Source organism: Lissotriton helveticus, chromosome 3_1 (assembly GCF_964261635.1).
Source record: "Lissotriton helveticus chromosome 3_1, aLisHel1.1, whole genome shotgun sequence".
Classification (NCBI taxonomy): domain Eukaryota; kingdom Metazoa; phylum Chordata; class Amphibia; order Caudata; family Salamandridae; genus Lissotriton; species Lissotriton helveticus.
In genome coordinates, this window is record NC_136061.1 from 813000109 (window position 1) to 813021947 (window position 21839).

At 43.1% G+C, this 21839-nt stretch overlaps 1 protein-coding gene across 1 annotated transcript in view; it reads left to right on the forward strand.

The window, feature by feature from the left end:
- The window catches only part of VWCE (von Willebrand factor C and EGF domains), a 584388-nt gene that overhangs the window by 204744 nt on the left and 357805 nt on the right, over window positions 1-21839 (forward strand). Inside the window, exons 4-5 of the mRNA XM_078681086.1 lie at window positions 3610-3666; window positions 9656-9772. Of these exons, the coding sequence (XP_078537212.1) occupies window positions 3610-3666; window positions 9656-9772 (174 nt within the window). The remainder of the gene's footprint in view (window positions 1-3609; window positions 3667-9655; window positions 9773-21839) is intronic.

Below are 21839 nucleotides of genomic sequence, written 5' to 3' on the forward strand. Positions count from 1 at the left end.
CCGATGGTTAACAGCAGGAACATACGGCAATTGACGAGAGTGGTTGAGGCCACCGTAGTTGAAACTGCCGGTGCCCTTAGTAACTTGACTGCTGAGCTCCAGTCGGATCGTCTTATGACTCTCCAGAACAGAGTTGCGTTAGATGTCATACTTGCAGATAGAGGAAAGGTATGTAAACTGATTCAATCGAGCTGCTGCGTTTTCATTCCAGACAATGCTCCGACAGTATACCAGGCCATTTCCAAGTTACATAAGATCTCCGAATCTATACACGTGGATAAAGGAGATTGGTCGTTGATGGGATGGTTCTGGGAACTGTTATCCACCTGGGGAAGGAAGATTCTGATGATCATTGGGATGGCTTTAGCGATTCTTTTCTTGTTCTGTCTTTGTGTGCAGTGCGCTCCTGCTATATGTAGCCTCCGTGCTACTACTTGTGCAAGGAGACCTGTCCCAAGAAAGGTACTAAGTAATAGAATTATGCTTCAGAGTGTAGGTTATTGCCTATGTAAGGGCAAAAGGAGGGTCTGAGGTTCCGTGAATCCTGAACCCGTTTCATAAAGGTCATGGTTTCGTTACGAATTTGGTATTAGCGAACCGTAACCAGTTAGTACGGCAAGTATGATTGTTTTCGTCACGCTACACCGATGGAGTCACTCCGTATTTAGGGATTCCTCCTGAACCCTTGGGTTCCATTTTGTGTATGGCAGCCATTTTGTGGTTGCCCTCACATAGGCCGATGACTGTGGCCGCCTCAGCACACGTACACTTTAGCTGACTTCTGAAAGACCTAAGCAAACGGACCCTCTTGCCTGAAGCCAAACTCGTTAGGCCAGTCCCTTTCCCAGTAGCTGATAAAGATTGAGGATCAAGTCACAGGACATCATAAACCTTTATTACACACAACTATGTCTTATCTTACTCACTCCTGTCTGTGCTCCTTTCTTTATGGCCTGTTTACGATGGGGATGTGCCCGTTTTTATTATGGGTTCGATCGACCTGTCTGATGAAGAATGTTGGGTTTGACCAATAATTGATCATGGGCTGGGCAACTGAAAAGTGGGTTTTACCGTCATGCGATACCTCTGATCTGGATACATGTGATTGGACAATTTGTAAATGCAAGGTATTTGTCTGGAATGTGATTTTTGGCATAAAAAGGGATGGCTTGCTTTGTAAAATGGAGCAGTCTCCTGAGAACTCATACCGTGTTGACTTCTAGGACTTCTGTTACTGGCTGCTGCCAATAAATTTGATCTTTGACGTCACCAAGAAGATTCCGTGTCTCTGTGTTTGAAGACAGGTGATACCCGAAGACTTTGGGCATGTCCCCTGACGCCGCCGGGTCTTAAGGAACCCGGTTCTTTAACAGTCATCCTTTATTTGGTGAGAATATTTTTCTGTCTTGGTCAGGAAACCTGTCAAGCTTGTCATGAAACTCACATTGCAATGGGGCTCTCTCCCTCGCCTTCTCTTTGCTGCAACGTCTGTGTCTTGACTTGATCTCTGACCATTGGCAGGGAGTTAATGACCGGCATCCAATGTTTTGCATGAGCGGGTCTGTGGTGCTGTTGTCATATGGTTCCTAAGAATTTATATAGGACTATGTATCCAGACAAGAGAACTGTCAGAATATGGGGAGTAAGTCCGCACATATCAGAGTATGTCAGCTTGATTCCTAGCTGTCTCACATTGGCCCATCAGAACCTCTAACCTTCCAGGGTACCAGATGGTATCTGAAACCTCAGAACATGCTCACTCTAATTCCCCAATGAAATCATGGAAACAGACCTACCCGTTTGTTGTTACTCAGGCATGCCAAGGGGAGAAAAAGCAACAAATTGGCCTTTCAAACATTTATTGAAATAATTGTATTCTTGTGTAAAAAACGTGAGCTGCAATTATTAGTATGATGAAACAAAGCATTGTAACCAGCATTACAAGAATGGTGAAAAAAATAAACAGTACCGAACAGCACCGAACATTTGCTCACCATTCCCAGAATCAAAAAGGCTTGCAGTGGTGGCAAGGCATTTTCTTATCTTGCCCCCCGATTCTGGAATAGCCTGCCTCCTCAGTTACGCTCAGGACACAATCCGATTCAATTTAGAAAGATGTTAAAAACCCACCTCTTCTAAATTTCTTCCCTCCTGTTCTGATGTTCCTCCGTCCCCAGCGCCGAGATACCCTCATGGGTGATTCAGCGCTATACAAATCAATAAATATCAATAAATATCAAATACCTCCATTATAACATTGTTGTGTGATTATATAATTATATTCATGCTTATACTCCTTTCTAATATTAGGTATGTTAGCAAGAGCATAGTGGGAGTACCCTCTGCCAAAACTCTTGGGCCAACTCAACCCCCAATACCTGTGTATGATGTATCAGATAGCTCATCTGGTGCAGGGCTGCATCTCAGTCACAGTGCACAGCATTCCAGGATAATACATTCTGCTGAATTTGCCTCAGAGGCGGTTTATATAATAAAAGCACAGCTCAGATCGCACTGTGTCAAAGGTGCAGCGCTGATGTGATTGTATATCTTGAGACTCACAGCTGTCTCCAACCGGACAACCAAATGCAAGGGCATCACATTAAATGTTCCCTAGCCTTGGACAAAGTGTATGAACAGCATGATAAAATACGAATTAAGAATTGTGTGGCATGCAGAATAATTTCAATGTATATTATCGCGTAAGAGCAAGGCACGTAAAAAGCCACCATTAGAAAAAGATGTCAAGTTTAAATGTGTAACTAAATGGAAACTTGTGCACGGGTCCTGTTGAACCTTACAACACAGTCAGGTAAATGGCCATAGTCACAATTAAAAATGTATCAAGTTCATGTTCTGACAATACTCTTTTGGTCTGGTTCACAAACTCCACTTTGTGTGTATGTTTTTTCTATACTTATATGTATGGAGCTCTCCTTCCCAACTCTGGCTTCTACACACATATAAATATAGATTTTAGTGGTTAATGATGGAGGGTTACATAGAGTGGGTGGGGAAAGTGGCAGACTTAACTGCCACAGAGGCTGGGATTAGGGAGGAGGAAGAGGGCTATAGGCATGCTACGGGATGGGGTTAAGGAGGGACATCACATTCAGACACAAAGTAAGCCAATTACACTACTCTGGGGGATAAGACATATAAGTTACACTTTTGTATTAAAATTACACTCAGAGTTTGTGAATACCAAAAGTTGTGAACTACTACAATGTATAAAATTACTCAAAAGGGTAACTAACCTTCCTGAATCCTGCACACAGATTGCAATTCAGAAGGGGTTCACGGATCTAGTCTGGTGGCTAACATTAATCATCATTCTGTTTTAGGTTCAACAGATTTGATTCAGGACTCTCTTTCTAGAAAAAACGTGTCCATGAAACTAAACAAATATGCTTTTCATCATTCAAATGGATCGTAAAGTATGGCTATGGAAGGCGAGTGGCAGTCATGAACCTCAAAGGTTCGGTGTGCGTGTTCATTAGAAAAGTTCAGGAAAGATTTTTTTTGATTGAAATATTTTTTTGTAATAAAACTTTCCTAACCTAACCCCCTACTTCCTACCATTTCTGATACAGTTTTCGCTTGTTTCAGATGATGGTGCAGCAAATGACTTGCTATTACAGTATGCAGAGGGATCGCATGGTAAAAGTGAGTTGAACCCAATTTTGCATTATAAACTTTATATGAGGTAGAGTGTGTGGGGAAAGCAACATGGAACGTGGAACAATACCTTCATGTCAGAAGATTAATAGTTAAAATCCTAGTGAAGGACCTTCTCAAAGTATTTGATTTAATAAGTACAAACTAAAAAGATGGGAAAACAACTAATATAATAGCTGTGTCTTTGGAACAAGGACACAGCCAATCTAATTTTGTTTAAACATTCTTAAAATGTGGTTTACAAGATGTTGTTAAACTTTCAAGAAGACCTTTAATAAGACATTGTATTGGAATCTCATGCAAAGTCCACATTGCTCTTCCTTTCACTGGTAGACAAAATATGTATCCAATTGAGATGGACATTTCATCTGGTGTCCTTGCAAGAATTGCAGCTTTCTTGCGACGTCTGTTACTATGGGCCATATGTATCAAAAAAGAGTTTTGCGATTCTCAAAATGCGATTTTTTGTGAATTGCAATTAGAGAATTGCAAAATGCAATGTATGTAGGATTTGCAAAAAATGTAGCGAATTCTACATATTCCTTATTTGCGAATCGCGATTCGTAAATAAGGAATACCTTCCCATTCATTCCTATGGGTTGGGAGGCCCATTGGAATGAATGGGAAGACATTCTCAATTTGCGATTACCAATTAGAGATTCGCAAATTGAGAATGCAATTTCAAGGTTGCAAAGGTGCCAAAAGGACACCCTGTTGTTCCCCTGAAATATGCATGTGTGCACATTTTGTGCACATACATGCCATAAGGGCATGTATGTGCGACATATGTCACTTTAAAAAATTCAAAAAAGTGCTTTGTTAAAGAAAATCACAAATTACTACCAACTTGAAGTTGGTGGTAATTTGCGATTCCTTAAGGGCAAATAGCAAATTTCTGGTGCCTCCAGAATTGCATTTAAGGAATCGCAATTTGCAATTCCTTAATTGCATTCGCAAAATGGAGAATCGCAAATTTTGCAATGGCCTTTTGGGATGATACACCCGTGTTTTACTGACGGAACTAGAAAATTGGGCCAGCGAAAACAACATCTTGCCTCACTCTCAGTCAGGCTTTAGAGCGGGCTGCTCCACGATGGACAACATAATAGCACTGTCCTATTTGTCGCGGAGAGCCACCCTGGCCAATCAGCTACCTTTATTCTGCTACTTCGTGGGCCACAGCGCATCTTTCGACAGAGTCAATCGAGGGACCCTGTGGCACAAATTAAATTCCTGGGGGATACCATCTCCTCTCCTCTCAGCTCTGATATCTCTGCATCATAAAACTTGGGTAAGGATCAAAACAAGCGCACAAACATTATCCCAAAAAATTGCAACTGAAAATGGCCTAAAACAAGGCTGCGTACTAGCCCCGCTTCTATTCAATCTCTACACTGCCGACTTACCAAAAGAACTGGCAGGCACAGCCCTGGCCGCCCCAAAACTGGGCGGGATACGTCTACAGACAATGCAATATGCCGATGATATTATTATCATGGACCACACGAAAATCGGACTGCAAAGATCGCTCACCGCTCTCAATAAGTATAACACAAAGAACCATCTTTTGATGAATGAATCCAAAACCAAAATTGTTATCTTTGGGAACCACAAAAAAAGGAAAAATCTTACTTGGAGAGCAGGGGGATCACAAATAGCGACCTGCACCAGCTATAACTACTTAGGAGTCTGGTTTAACGTTAGGGCAAACCAAGCAGCACACCTTAGACACTTAAGGTCCAAGGGAATGAGGATCATTCACAGCCTGAGGCGCTTGAACCGTCACTTGCACAGCCCTTCAGCCAAATCTATCCTAAGGGTGCTACGGACCAAATTACTACCTGCAGTGACCTACGGCCACCTGGCCTTCCCCGGAAAAATGGATGTATTTCTGGAAAACTTACAAATAAAAGCCTACAAGAAAATTTTCTCTGTCCCGCAACACGCAAGGAGGTCGAGGATGAGACTTGAGCTGGGCCTGACATGCGCAAACCTCTATTGCCTGGGAGACTTAATTACATTTTACATTCAAACTTTACGAGCACCAGGACAATCTTTGAAAGAACAATTACAAACTGCGTTCAAGGACGAACATTCCCCTTGGCACAAACAGTTGCACCTTGCCATCTCCACACTAAAGATTGAAGCCTCCTCCCTCACTAACCCAACTATCCCCCTGTCAATGTGGAAAAAAACAATAACAAATCAAATCATTTCAGTTTCATTCCAGACAGACACTGTTGGGCTCTCTAAAAATGTACTTTTCACAGCTCTGAATGATTCATATATCAAGGGGAAACCTCGACCATATTTTAACTATTCCCTTAATCCCCAGATTAGCAACAAAATACTATACATGAGGTTGTTAGCCCTACCAATTTTTGACTTCAATCCGCAGTGGGCCTGGTGGCATGAGCAGCCCACTTGCAGGCTTTGCAATTACATACATGAGTCCTGGCTCCACTTGTTATGCTGCTGCCCTTTCTTTGCTTCCGACCGACGCCGCTTACTGATTCCTGTTTTCCGGGATCAGTCACTGAGACATTGCAGGGAAGCATCGGCTTTGTGCTTTAGCAACAATTCAGCCCAGGCCCTAGCAAGAGCTGGGAAGTTTGTTAATATTATTTTAACCGCACTGCATTATGCTCAGAATTAAGAATCTGACCATGATTTTATACATTTTAAAATGTTATTCTATCGTGTATTGCTATGTTTGTATTTTACGGTTTTTATTAACTGTACAATAAAGGAAAGGGATGATACATCCCAAAAGGTTTTATCCCATTCGCAAACGGGCAGAGTCTGACAATCGGCCTGTTTACAAATGGGAAAAAGTCTTGATACATATGGCCCTTAGATACTAACATAAGAATCTTGTGCTGTCCATTAGTACAAACACCAGGACAAGATCACAGACTGACTACAGCTCAGTGCATCCCAGCGGGAAACCCACTCAGTTTTCACCTGGCAGCAACAACTAATGACTAAGGGTCTCATTTAGAGTTTGGCAGAGCAGGAATTTTGCTGTAAACCATCAAAGATCCTGCTCCGTTAAAATTATGGATCTCCTGGCTCATTTAGAGGCCAAGAAAAAGCTAATTGACTGCAGTTGGAGATTTTGCCAGTAAAGAGTCATTTGCAGCGACCCATATATCACAAGTCAGCTGCATTTGCAGCACCAATTGCTCTGTCATATATAAGACAGCCCTCCCAAAGCAGATTTTTTCTGGTTTGCTGCTGTCACTCAAAGCATGCACACCTGTGAAAGTTTACTAAGACAGCCACAGACTTTGTATTTGGCTTCACCCTGCCAGTTGTATGAACTTGCAGGCCTACTGGATGTGCATAGTGGTGAAGCGCTGAATCCAGTAGCGCTATGTGAGTGGGCTGTAGGAAATGGGCAAAGGAGGTTCCTATTTGGCACTTGCTGCAAAATGTAGCCACTGACGACATCTTCTGCCTAGTAACCGTACTCTCAGTATCGATAGTAGTGTTCTACAGCAATGCTTAGCTGTGCAATAAACAAGACATGGCCTTGGAGCATATTTGTTTACCCATGGTTTATCCTACAGCCAAGGCATGCCTGAATTTCCCCACGCCCAGTACCCACTGGGTGTAAGGCCTGGCCTGCAGCCGAGGCTTTCACACAGTACCCTATCATTAAGACCTTCAAGGCATGACTTCAACTGTGCCAAGCAGATACTGAGTGTGGGCTTTAACTTCAGTCATATCTTGCATCCAGTTCGCTGTCCAGAGCACCCATAATACTATTGCCACAGTGGCTTCCTGTGACATCCCTTGTTCTTGCACAGAGTGTACTTGTATTATTGTGACATCATCTATGGTTGGACATGAGACAGGATGAGACTTTAAGCAATACCCTGTGACGAAAACCCATCTACAGGTACCAACTGGGCTTGGTCATTGGGTAGCAGTCTTTGCATTCTTGCATAACAAGATTCCCTAGATGAATATGAATACAAAATGCACATTTTGGACCCTCTGTACCTTTCTTCATGTTTGGCTAATGTGCTTGCAATTTTTTAAGTTGAAAAGTAGTTGAAATGTTATTTTGGGGATTCCTGTGTATTTGACGTACATGACAAAGTTACCAGCAATCTGAAAATGCCTCTTCTGTGACTTCACATAATACGTGTATATACCAGTGCCAACTGGCACTTGGGGCAGGGCATTGTCCTGTTCAACCAATGCATATTGCTACCAGTTCAGTTTCACATTACGAATAGGATTAATCTTCTAGTTACATGGTAGCGATATGCCAATGCTCTCTCACCTTACATTTGCTCGAAGGAAACAGATGCTGTTTGAACATTTTTCAGGGGGAAACATTATCTTCCATCACTCTAGGAATTGCTCCACATTTTCCTGGAGTTTAGGTGCTCCCATTTGACGTCCACCCCAATGCCCCCAAGGAACATCTTTGAAAAATGTACTCCATAAATGTTTCACGGGTTTGTTATCTTCATGAAAAGGAAGATGGAGAAACATGGTTAGCTTTGAATAGTTAGTCATATTTCTTTCTCAGATAGCAATATGTTTTTTTAATTTATAACTGCAGAACAACAATGTATTACATTTACAACACATTTGAAAAAGAAAGCAGACACCTTTTCAAACCTACCCGCGTTCTTTTCAAACTTGCAACTAAATTTCCAGTGGCAAATGAAAAAAAAACGATATATTTCGAACTAGATAAAAAAAACATCAAAAATGGTAGACCTAAATATCTAAGCTGAAATATTTCATGTACAGCCTACAAATCGTACTACGTTGATATTTGTACACCATAGGTAAGCCTCGAAGAGCTTCTAGAAGGTTGAGTAAGCAGTTACTTGTTTTGTTGGTTGAGTATGTGCTATCAATATAATCACGATCGAAGAACTTTGGTACTGCGCATAAGACGTGATTGTGGTCTTCATTTCTATTGAATTAAAACTGTAACTGCATTGCATGCAGTGAGCATGACATATACTGAAACTGTGGGAGGGAAGAAGATGCTGCTGGAAACCCTCACTATTACTACTTTGCCAAGTGTACCCTCTTCTAATACGAGAGCGGGACTCGGGTTCCTTCAAGAGTCAGCAGTGAAGATCAAATCAGCTCAATCATCTGAGACTGATGGACCACAGGCTGCGTTTGAGGCAGAACCTAAGGAATATCACAGACTTAGGTCTATACAGGAGAGGTAAAGGAAAAACCCAAAAAATACCTCAAACTGCATAGTAGCAATTCTACTGGAGTTCACCAAAACAGGTTGTTTCTGACAAGACATGGCTAAAATCAAACAGTTTTAAGTACAAGCTAAACGTAAATATTTTCAGGCTAGACAAACCAAAAATTAAACATTGTTTTGCAAATTAGTCCACAAGTGAACTTGTCCAAATCTTTTCAAATTTAGATGTGCTAGGTTAAAATATGCTCCACAGTAAATGAGCCAAAATCAAACATATCCCAAACCATGATCCAACTAGACCCCCAAGCCAAATAATTCACAAAATCAAGATCTTCTAATACCAAAGTAGGCTAAAACCTTTCACTCCATCCTAGCCACAAGAGAACATAATCATTCAAAGCAACACATATTTAGATCCAATTAACCGACAAACATTTCATGCCAACTGAATCTAAATTCATACATTTTTAGGCTAATAGTAACCAAAAGAAAACAATTATTCAGTGAAACAAGCCTAAAATCAAACATTAGAATTTGAATTTTTGTCTAAATTGTGAACAAATTGAAATGGACTGTGAAAAATGAAGTAGTATTAGGTCAGAAAACGTCCATGTTTTAACACGTCTGTGACGAACGTCCCTGTCAAATTTCCATCTCAAAATATACTTTTTTTTCCTAATTTATGAAACCCTAGAAGTGATATTCCAAGTGCAGTTCAAGGTAAGTGCACAGTTCAGTAATTATTTAACTTTGCTGACTTACATGCTAATTTTCCGTCCACAGCATCATCTTCCTGCTTACTAGCGATGTGTGAGCAAAGCTGCCTGCTCATCAGCGGATCGCCAGTCTGTAGCTGTTTCCATGGTTATAGTCTCAGTAAGGACGGCCGGAGTTGTTATGGTAAGGCATGGTATTTCACTTTCACCAAATGTTCCTGGGTTTTAATTGGATGCCACAATGATTATGGTTTACTCGTCTTTGCGCATTTACCATGGATATATCTTCAGGCTGTAACATTTAGAGGTCAGTGTTACTGGCGATGAAATCCAGATTTCACCTGCCCCATTGGAAATAGGAGGTCAACGGTAGCTCTGCTAATCTGGTTTGTTTCAAACAGGGACTCCCCCTTCTAAGACCAGGTACAGTCCAGTGGCGACTGGCTTATCCCCAGGGTGGTGGGCCGGGGGGGATAAAAAAACGAAATAGTCTTACCTTGGTGACGCAGCGCAGCGTCCTCCTCCCTCAGGTGTCTTCTTAGGAAGCTCTGATGCAGGACACGGCACTACCCAATCCTGGCGCTGCTTTCACAGCATAAAAGCAGCACCAGGATTGGATAAAGTGGGCTCTCTCAGTGCTCGTAAGAGCACTGGAGGCCTGCGCATTCTCTAACCCAGATGACTAAGACATCTAGGTTGGAGAACTTTAAAATGGTCATGCCTGGCTGGCCGGCCCAAGACGGCCGGCCAAAGAGACGTGCACATTTTAAAGGACATAGCTCTCTGCTGCTCTCGGTGCCACTTAGTTAGGATGGGTTGCTGAAAAATAAAACAGTAATAAATGAACTTTATCACAGTTTTATTTTTCAGCTCTGGGGCTTGTGGGGTGACTCTCCTCTGCTCAAATGGAGGAGCCACCCCTGGTTGAGCCATCTGGTGAAATACCAAGGCAAACTAAGACTATCCAGTGAGCTAGGGGATGGGATTACAGACTTCCCTAGTAGGTCCTGATTTCTAAAATGACCTTCAGGGTCCCAGATGCCATCAGCAGGTAATTCCTGCACTTGAAGTTACCTGTACCCAGATAATAGTAATTCCTGAAAAGGATTGGGGAAATAGCAACCCTATTTGCAGGGCGCTCGGAATCAGACCCTAAAATTTCACACGTTTCTCTAAGGAGGGCTGCAACTAGTATGATAAATCACATTGTAATTCTTAGGGGAGCGTTCATTCTCCTGTAGCAAAGCATTTTGTTATCCTCCATAAACGAGACAGTATTGTGTCTTGTTATTTTGAAATCATAACTAAACAAGATATTGTGAATCACCTCAATATTCTTCAAGGATAGATGGCACTAGCCAGGTAAGGCATCTTTTATTCGCTAAGTATAGCTGACGTTGGAGCTTGTTTGGGACAACATGGCACTATATTGGTACTGGGGCTGGCTTGGTAATGCATCTTGTTATTCTCCAAAGATAGCTGAAATGCTGAAACTAGCACATCACCTCATTATTCCCCAAATGTGGTTTGAGAGTAGGAAGATATATTGTTGCTTCCGTATATGGATCATATGGCAAAAAAAACCCTTTTTGCTGATTGATTGGTGGAGGGTTTCATGGTAATGTCTCCTATTTGTGACAGTGATATGGTAATGAAACTCAGGGGGTGTTAAACAATGCGTATTGCAATCATTGCTTTTACATGAATATATTTCAAGTTATTTGACACCTGCTCCTTGAAGTGGTTTGAAATGTAAAAATATGTACCACTTACTATATTATACCTTACAAAAGTGCGCCTCAAATTCAAAAATGGTTAAATAATTATTTAAAAAGTACATCTCAAATTTTTTTAAGAATTGGAACTTGGGCTACTAAATTAAAGCATCTCCAACTGTGATAAACAGTTTAGGAACGTTCACATTGTTCATCCGTAATCTTGCAAAGATGGGAGGTAATTTTAACATATGCATACCTTAAGTCACAGAAAATGGGAATAGCTCTTTCAGCAAATGTCAGATGGCATATCAAGAACTTGATTAACTATTACAGCAAGCTCCTCTAAATTCCAAGAATGAGAGTAACTCTTGCAGCAAGCTTCCCATAATGAAATACCTAGTAACTCTTAAAGAGTGTGGTACCAGAATATCACACTCAGAATAGTGTCTGCCTTAAATATCTTGTCCTAAATATAATTTACCAAATTTTGCAGTCAATATTAGAAAATCTACACTCAATTGTTTGATATTTTTGTAAACTATATTCAGGACCAATATGTATGCCACATGATATTTCTGTATACAATATTCTTGCAAATAACCATCTTACAGCTAGCTTTCAGTGCTATATCAAGAACAGGAGTAACTGATGTAGAATAGGGGTAACTCTTGCAGCACGAATATCATGAAATATCAAGATGCAGTGACCACTGTAGCAATCTTCCTTATATATGAAATAGTAGCATTTACAATCAGGCAACTCATAATTACTCAATCTCATATACACACGCCTTTCTCATGTCCAGGTATGAGGTAAGTGGCAGGAAAGAAAGTGCCACATACATGGAGGTCTGTGAGGTACTCCACCAGAATATCAGCTACAGAGTATTGTGGGGCCAAAGGATTATGGCAAAAATATTGAGAATCAACATTTTGTGATGGTAGGTTTATAGAGGAAAACATAGGCTTACTATACTTAACTCCACATATGTGTAACAACTATCTCTCTCATCAAATCTATATCTATATAGATATAGATATAAATATCTCCAAAGACACACCACTCCCACCAGGAAACAGAATAGAGCACACAGTGGGGACTGCAGTAATCAAATTGTATTTAATCCAGCATGACACATTTGGCATCCTACCTTTTTAAAATGCTGTTGAAACACCTGTGTTACAATAAGCCACTTAAAACTGATTTTCCCTCCTTTCTATTTTATGTCTTTTTGTGCAGTGAGAAAGGACATGAAAATCTCAACACTTGAATTAGTGAATACAAGCGCCATAAACTCTGGTGCAATGAATGTTTCTTTTGCCAGAAAATCTTCACTGGCCCCATAATGAATGTATGCCCCATTTTGACACAATTTCCTCTCCTGCAGTGGACATGGGCTCCATCCCTCTGGCCCAATGCTAGCACTGACTTCCTAACCCAAGTTTCACTCATACAAAACCAGTGAAATTCAGCATTTGTAGTTACCTGAGCTAACTATAACTTACGCCCCACAATAGTGATGTCATTGACTGTGTCACGAGTGATGTAATATGTGAGATCATAAGCTGTGCATGGCGTGGGCGTAAGTTATAGCTATAGCTCAGGTAACTATAACTGCTGAATTTCACTGGATTTCTACGAGTGAAATCTGAGCCTAACTATATTGTCAGGAATTATGCTGTGTCGGACTAAGTGGAGTTAACAGGAGGGCTTCTGGGCCCCCAAAACCCTCAGCATCCAAGAAGAATTCATACCCGAACCAGCCGTGTGCCAGGAGGCACATTTGCAGAGTGGTGGAGAAAGGGGGTATTGCCTCCAAAGACCTCTCGGTAATACCACGGTGTGGGACTTACTTGAGGTAACAGGAGGACTTGTTGGCTTCCAAGGACACTATAGAGCCAAGGGGACTTCATCCCCCAACCAGCAGTGTGCCAGGTGGTGCATTCGCAGAGTCATGGAGAAAGGGGCATGGCCTCCGAAGTCCCCTCAGCAATCACTCTCTGTGGGACTTACTGGAGGTAACACAAGGGATTGTTGGACCCCAAGGACCCTCAGCATCCAAGGGGACTTAATCCCCTGACCAGCAGTGCATCAAGCGGCACATTTGCAGTGTGGTAGAGAAAGGGGCGTGGCCTCTGAACACCTCTCAGGAATCCCGCTGTGTGGGACTTACTGGAGGGAACAGGGGGGCTTGTTGGCCCTCTGGAGCCAAGATGACTTCATTTCCCAACAAACACTGTGCCAGGAGGTTCGTTTGCAGAGTGGTGGAGACAGAGGGCGTGGCTTCCGCAGTCTTCTCATCAATCGAGCTCTGTAGGACATACTGAAGGTTACAGGAGGGCTTGTTGGCTCCCAATGACCCTCGGCATCCATGGGGGTTTCATCCCCCAATCTGCAGTGCAACAAGAGGTGTATTTGCAGAGCGGTGGAGAAAGGGGGCACGGCCACCGCAGACCTTTCCTGAGGTAACAGGAGGGCTAACAGGAGGGATTGTTGGCCCCCAAGGACCCTTTGCAGCCACGGGGATCACATCCCCCAAGAGGTGCGTTTGCAGAGTGGGCGGGCGGGGTCTCGGGTGACTTGCCAGTCCCTCAATTTTTTCAGTTTTTTAAAATATTTATTATGGGAGGGGGGCCACTAGGCCCCCCTTCCCTGGGCCAATTTGGGTCCCGGGGACCCCATCCCCTTGGGCCAGGCCTTTTTTGAACGGCAGGGGTTTACACCAAAAAGCAAAAAGGCACTTTCCTGACAATGGTCAGGACCAACTTTTCCCCTAGACAAAACGTTTTTTGTTTTGCTAATAACTTTGGTGTCGTTTGACGAATTTTCACTAACGTTTTATAACTAGTGTGCCAGTTACTTCAGCTGCTGTCAAGAACGTTTTGGGGCGATTCATCAAGTAAGGGCTGAGAAAAAGGCAGTTCCAAAACACTTTTTCCCAATGCAATGTCTATGCGAATTTTTCATTTTTTGAACATGAATACAGCCTGAACCACTGAACGGAATTCCACCAAATTTATCAAAAAGGTAGATCTTGGTCTAGAAAGTGCCTTTAAGTTAAAACTACAGCACCCAGAATCAGCATCAGATGCTTTATTTGATTTTAAGATTTTAAATCATAAAAGCATACATATAAAATACATCATCACATTAAAAAGGAACAGAATTCATTTGTACATAATTATTACAGTCGATTTATCAAACTTTTTGAAAGTTCAAGTGCAATAATTCCCTGTTTAGCCAGAACTAGCCTAGTTAATCCGTTTCACAATAAGGAGGGCCAACACACATCGAATACATCGATTTAACTGTTTAAAAATGTCCTGGCCCTCATCACACCCTTTAAGTAGTCCACCATTGATCCAACAGTAGAAATTACCCAGCATCTGTAAGTGCATAAAGGCTGGGCGGTATTGCCTCCACCCTCTCTATTTCAATAGGGGTATTAACCATCTGCACCTTTCACTGCTATAAAACTTACAGAACAGAGTTGTGTGTATGGTACTCTGCGCAGAGATGTTATCGCAAGGACAGCCGCAGAGTTCTTTTGACCAGTCGTTTATGACAGGGAGAGAAATCAAACGATGGAAGGTACCGAATCTAAATCTAGTCAATAGATATCTGCCGTACCCATCCGTAACATGTATCAGATAGGGTTGAATATCACACGTAATAACGATGATTTGATGTAAAGCCACCGTAGGTTTAACCAACTGGAGGATTTGCCTAGTTCCTTCCAGATGGTTCATACAAAGCTTTTTAAACCTTTTTCGACAGATAGACCTCATGATATCAGGAGATGTGTAATATTCAGGAAAGGGAATATTGTGCATACCTTTTTTAATGTAATCGAGCCATGTGATTTTGTGGGCATTTTCTAGGCTCATTACATCTTTTATTATTTCTCTATTCAGGCCCGTACTCTCTGTAGACCATATTCTGTGCCAAAGCAGTGGAGGTTGGGCTTTGATTAAATCGGAAATATAAGCCAGCCCTAGTTCAGCGTGACAGTTAAAAAACGGGGCGCTTGTTGGGACTGATAACTACAGCACCCAGTGTACCACCACTAGAGTGATAGTGCATAACATGACTGCAGGTCTATCACTATAGCTTGTCCGTGCAGTTTTAGAGCTGCAAATTCGACCTGCCAAATAACCTCAGTAACCCCTTTTGACAAGCCTTCAACCCTCCTTTTAAATAACTCACTCTAAAAATGTAATTATAGGACTTTTTAAAATATTTCGTGCAAGCCTAATGCAAGCCTAATCAGATTTTCAATCAATATATTACAAAAGGTACTTCTAAAAAGTTACCTTTTACCTATCTAAAGCCCGTGGAGCCTATTTGCAGTGTGAACTTGCGTCTTCCAGAGCTGAGAAAAAGGCCTTTGGTGGGGGAGATGTCCTTTTCCTTGACAGGTTGACCATCTGGGTTTTGCCTAGGAGCTTAATTAACTTCAAAGAGGCCTACGCTGTCCCAGGCTGATATAGCTAACACCTGGGCCTGCATCCTCCCTTGTCCCTCTGCCCAGCCAGGCACCAATCTCAGTGGAAGAGGAGCTGTCTCTAACACCAGTTTTTAGTGACCACAGAGGAAGGGTTGCTCTTTTCCCTGGCTTCACCTTTAGGGTGGACACAGGAGCTCTGCACAGGGGAAGAAAGATTCTGATATGTTGTATTTAGATATAGAAGGGCAGAACCTATTACACAAGAACAACTCTCTGCAAAATAGGTAAAACTGATGACCAACTTTGTCTGAGGGGGTGTGGGGTTACTGATACTTTCTTCCACACTATCTGGGACTGCCGGAACCCAAACGCTGTTTACTAAACATATGGGAGGCCACTGACCTTAATACCATAAGACAAACATGGGCAACCCTAGGAATGATGCTGGCTAAAAGGACCATCGCAAAGCATTGGGGAGACTCCTCCGCCCCCACACATGGAGTGGTGTAGAGATATGGACATGGCTATGGTAGCAGAAAACACTGTATATATATATATATATATATATATATATATATATATATATATATATATATATATATATATATGCAGCAAAAAATCCTCAAACCTCCACACCGGCAGTGTGGCGAAAGAAGGTAAACGGACTCCACGACTTCAGGCAAGATGTTAGATTTTATTACACACCTTTCAACCTTTTGTTTGATATATATATATATATATCAAACAAAAGGTGCCTGCTGTAGAAAGATCACTCGCCAGGTAAGTTCATTGCCACAATCTTTTATTGGAGGGCGCCAACAAGGATAGAGCCAAGCTTCACCAATATCAGTCCATTCAGCCGACGAGTTCCGTGATAGCTCACTTCTTCATGGGCAACGGACATTTGAAAGCACAGGCACTGCACCTTCCGGCATCATATTGACTAATAAACCACGCCCACAGGGCGTAGCAGCTCCCGTGGTTGCATGGTCCTTGCAGTGCTTTAATATTTCTCAAGTGAGCAGCGGTGCCTGCGCAAATTGTCAATAGTTCAAATCCGCAGTGGGTTGTGGTGCATGGCTTAAGTCCTCGCCAGAACTCTCATACTCCAACAAACCGGCTCCTGGCCCATAGGCAGCGGCGCAGTTCGACGTCGCAGCTGGAGTGCTGTGAAGCACCGGGATTCTTTCCGCGGCTCAGGTGGGGCCGCAATTCATCAAACAAAAGTTGCCTGTTGTAGGAAGCTCACTCGCCAGGTAAGTTCATTGCCACAATCTTTTATTAGAGGGCACCACCAAGGATAGAGCCAAGCTTCACCAATATCAGTCCATTCAGCCGACACGTTTCGTGATAGCTCACTTCTTCATGGGCAACGGACTTTTGAAAGCACAAGCACTGCACCTTCCGGCATCATATTGACTAATAAACCACGCCCACAGGGCATAGCCGCTCCCGTGGTCGCATGGTCCTTGTAGTGCTTTAATATTTCTCAAGTGAGCAGCGGTGCCTGCGCAAATTGTCAATAGTTCAAATCCGCAGTGGGTTGTGGTGCATGGCTTAAGTCCTCGCCAGCACTCTCATACTCCAACAAACCGGCTCCTTGCCCAAAGGCAGCGGCGCAGTTCGACGTCGCTGCTGGAGTGCTGTGAAACACCGGGATACTTTCCGCGGCTCAGGTGGGGCCGTAATCCATCAAGCAAAAGGTGCCTGCTGTAGAAAGATCACTCGCCAGGTACGTTCATTGCCACAATCTTTTATTGGAGAGCGCCAACAAGGATAGAGCCATGCTTCACCAATATCAGTCCATTCAGCCGACGCGTTTTGTGATAGCTCACTTCTTCATGGGCAACGGACTTTTGAAACCACAGGCACTGCACCTTCCGGCATCATATTGACTAATAAACCACGCCCACAGGGCCTAGCCGCTCCCGTGGTTGCATGGTCCTTGTAGTGCTTTAATATTTCTCAAGTGAGCAGCGGTGCCTGCGCAAATTGTCAATAGTTCAAATCCGCAGTGGGTTGTGGTGCATGGCTTAAGTCCTCGCCAGCACTCTCATACTGCAACAAACCGGCTCCTGGCCCATAGGCAGCGGCGCAGTTCGACGTCGCTGCTGGAGTGCTGTGAAGCACCGGGATACTTCCCGCGGCTCAGACGGGGCCGCAATCCATCAAACAAAAGGTCCCTGCTGTAGAAAGATTACTCACCAGGTAAGTTCATTGCCACAATCTTTTATTGGAGGGCGCCAACAAGGATAGAGCCAAGCTTCACCAATATCAGTCCATTCAGCCGACGCGTTTCGTGATAGCTCACTTCTTCATGGGCAACGGACTTTTGAAAGCACAGGCACTGCATATATATATATATATATATATATATATATATATATATATATATATATATATATATTTAACGTAGGGGGTGCCCGAAAAAATTGATACAACTTTGGGAGGGATGGAACACATATAGAGGAGGATTATATACCTTACCAAGAGTACTCCATGATCAAAAAGAACTGTGGCGGATTGTTGACAACGCTTTATTGGGATGAGCCCATATTGATGTGCTACATGAGCATTACTGTAATGTTGTGAAAGAAATAATAACCTATTGATCTTACAAACCAGCTGAATGTAAAGGTGTTTAAAATGTGTCATTTTATTATTGTGCCTTTTTATATGAGAAAACAAAAATAGTAAAAAAAAAAAAAAAAGGTATATTATTACAATCAGCTCGCAGGGCACACTGACACCATTACACTAAAGGGAAAGTAAAACAAGCTCTTTTTACTTTCACTGCATCAGTGCTCGCAGGGCATTTATCAGCATTTGGCACTCATTGGGGTGGGAGAGGTATCATTGGAATGGGGAGAAGATCCCCTTTCCAATGATATCCCTCCCCAATGGATCCCTGCTGTGAGATCGATATAGGAGAGCGATCTCCAAGCAGGGATCCACCCACATCCACCAGGGATTTTGGGGGAGTAGCTCTTTGGCCAAGGGGTTGTGCTCCCTCAACTAGGATGGCAGATCATTCATTCTGCCCTTCCGAGGGCCAGGGGTATTTACCTTCAATCTGCCCCCTCAAGGGAGGCGCCTAAATCCCATTACACACCAAGGTTGTTTTTTAGAAATATTATAGGTGGGGGTTGCTCATTATGGGCATGTCCGCACCCGCAAAAACTATAGCGACACTCTTTCTGCCCCCCTAGAGGGCAGATGGGGTGAATACCTCCAATCTGCAGACAACTGACCAGACACTCAGAAATGTTTTATTTTTCAAATATAGGGGTGGGTGCACCATACCCTGGCCCCACCGCAACAACAGAGCTAGTCTTTCTGCCCCCAGTGGGTTGGATGGGGATAATTACTTCTGATATGCCCCCTGCAGGGCAGAAAGCCCATTAGAAGCCAGGGAATATTATTATTTTATTTATAGGGGGAAACAGTCTTTCTGCCCCCAGGGAGCAGATAATTACCTCAGATTTGCTCCAGGGCGGCAGAAATCCTACTAGACTCCAGGTTAAGTTTTTATGTTTTTTTTAATATATTGGTGGGAGCTGTTCACCATTGGCATGGTTATTCCCCCATCCCAACTAAGGGGGTCAGCAGTCTTTCGGCAGAAAGACCACTTTATGGCAGCAATATACATTTTTATAAAATAATGTGGTGGTCCTTTCCACTCCTAAGATCAGATCCCACACTCACCCCTAAAACCTCAACAGTCTTTCTTTACCAATGCAGACCAAAATATCCCATCCCAATGGCAAGCAAGAAGACATTTGATTATTTTGGGTGATATTTTTATGCTTGGGCCAGGACTCTCAATATCATTCCACTTGAAATGGTGAACGGCTGCACTATTTGGGCTTGGTTATGCTGCCATCCGGAAAAAGCTACCAGACACAGACAGTTTTGAAAACTAGACATCTGGGGGAATCCAGGGTGATGTGCCTTGCATGCATCGCACACCATTTTCTTACCCACAATGCCCTGCAAACTTGAAATGTTGACCAAAACACATTTCCCTCACATTTCAGTGAGGAAAACTTTTGAAATCTGCAGAAAGACACACATTTCCTACCACACACCATTCCCCAAAGTCTCTCGATAAAAATGGTTCTTCACTTGTGTGGGTGGGCCAAGAGACCTTGACACAAATGGCTCTAATGGGCTACATGAAGAGATTAGCGATAGAGGTAGCTGGGGTATTTGGGACAGTGCTCTGCTACCGTATGTGCAAAAAATGTGAGGGAGTCAATAAGCGCAAACTATCCAAAATAGCTAAAAATTGGCTTAGTACTGGGGAAGAAAAGGCCTAGCAGCTAAGTGGTTAAATCGCGCCTAGGTACTGATCAAGCCATTCAGATGACTGTGGTTGGCGCTTAACTCTTTTTGAAGCTATTTTAATTTAAACTTAAAAATGTCCTATCTCTGGTTCCCCTTGTTGGACTTCTGTTGTTTTTGTGTGATTTTATTATTTAAATTAGTCTGTATTTGTATAAATTAGAGTGGGATATATATTTTGTTATGTTTCCGACTTCTTAACTGGTACATATAAATAGTTTTTTAGGTCCCGCAGACTTGGTGTTGCAGCACGCATGTGCTGCTCGCTCTGCGAGGCATATTGTAGTAGTGTATGTTTTAGAAGTGGGGTGGAAGCCCCACCCCTATTTTTCATTGGCTGGCTACTTGGTCTATGGAAATCGCTGGCCTCCGATTGAAAATGAGGCTTCTTAATCCCTCCTTGTTACCGGCCTGTCTCCTTTTGGATGGCCCATCAGGACTGGATCTTTTACTGTGTCTGAACTCAGGAGCTTTCATTACCAGCTCCGAGAACTATTTACTTCATTAAGGTGCACAGCACACACAGGCAAAGGCGGCTGCTTCCTATTATAATTTGCGTTTCACTTTCTGTTTTTGTTTTTTAATATTAAACTTTTTTACGGAGTGCTGCACCCGCTTCAGGGACACCGTGCTCGGTTTATTATTTTTTTCTCCCCCGCCTTCACTCCATTGTCCATGCATTTTCGTACCCCCTCCCCACCCGCACTCCAGTCTCCATGCATTTTCGCACCCCCCCTCCCGCCCGCACTCTGTTCTCCATGCATTTTTGCACCCCACTCCCCCGCACTCTTTTGTCCGTGCATTTTCGCAACTCCCATCCCCCGCCCACACTCTGTTCTCCATGCATTTTCATACCCCCCTACCCCCGCCTGCACTACTTTGTCCATTCATTTTTGCACCCCCGACCGCACTCCATTCTCCGTGCATTTTTGCACTCAGTTCTCCGTGCATTTTTGCTTGGAGCTTCAGGGATGCAGTTGCATTTAAGGTAAAACCAGATTGTAAAAGTTTCTATGAGTCGTAGTATGAAGGTGGTAAAGCTTAGGTTGAAATAAGAATGTATTGCATGACGTTAGAACTCTTGTCATAGGTGGATATGACATCATGTTTATCAGGTAAGGGAGAGCCGCCAGACTGAGATCATGTTACAAGAATAGTGTTGGACCTTTAAGTATGGTGGACAAATGCCAACCACAGGGTGCAAGGTGGTCAGTATTTAGTATTCAGGCTCTACATTAATGCAGAACCTGAAATCACTAGGCCGCTTGTACACAGCACTAGATACTACACTCGGTAAGCAAATGGAAGCCAGTAGTGTGAACATGGTGTTTATTGCATGACGTTAGAGTTCTTGTTTTTATTTGCAGCGCGGTCCGAGGCACTGGACTACACTCTGTATGATAGCAGAGGGGGCGTGGACTGACAGCACTGCGGGGACTTTACAGAGATGTCATGGGCTTGCATGAGGTGTAGTGGAGGGAAGCAGGTGCCCCCTGGGGGTAGAAGAAGCAGTCTGACACAGAGCTTTCTGCTGCACTTATGCAGTTTTACAGTGCTGTATTACCAGGCACTGTCATTGCAGTACTTGGTGGAATTTGCCGAACTCGGTAGGATGGAAAGCTGGGTTGGCCTCACATGCGCGTACTTCCATTCCTGGGCCTGGGGGTTGGTACCAGATGTGGTCTGTTCTCCTGATGACTGGAGGCCATGCAGGGCTTACGCTGAAGCAGCACGGTGGTGGC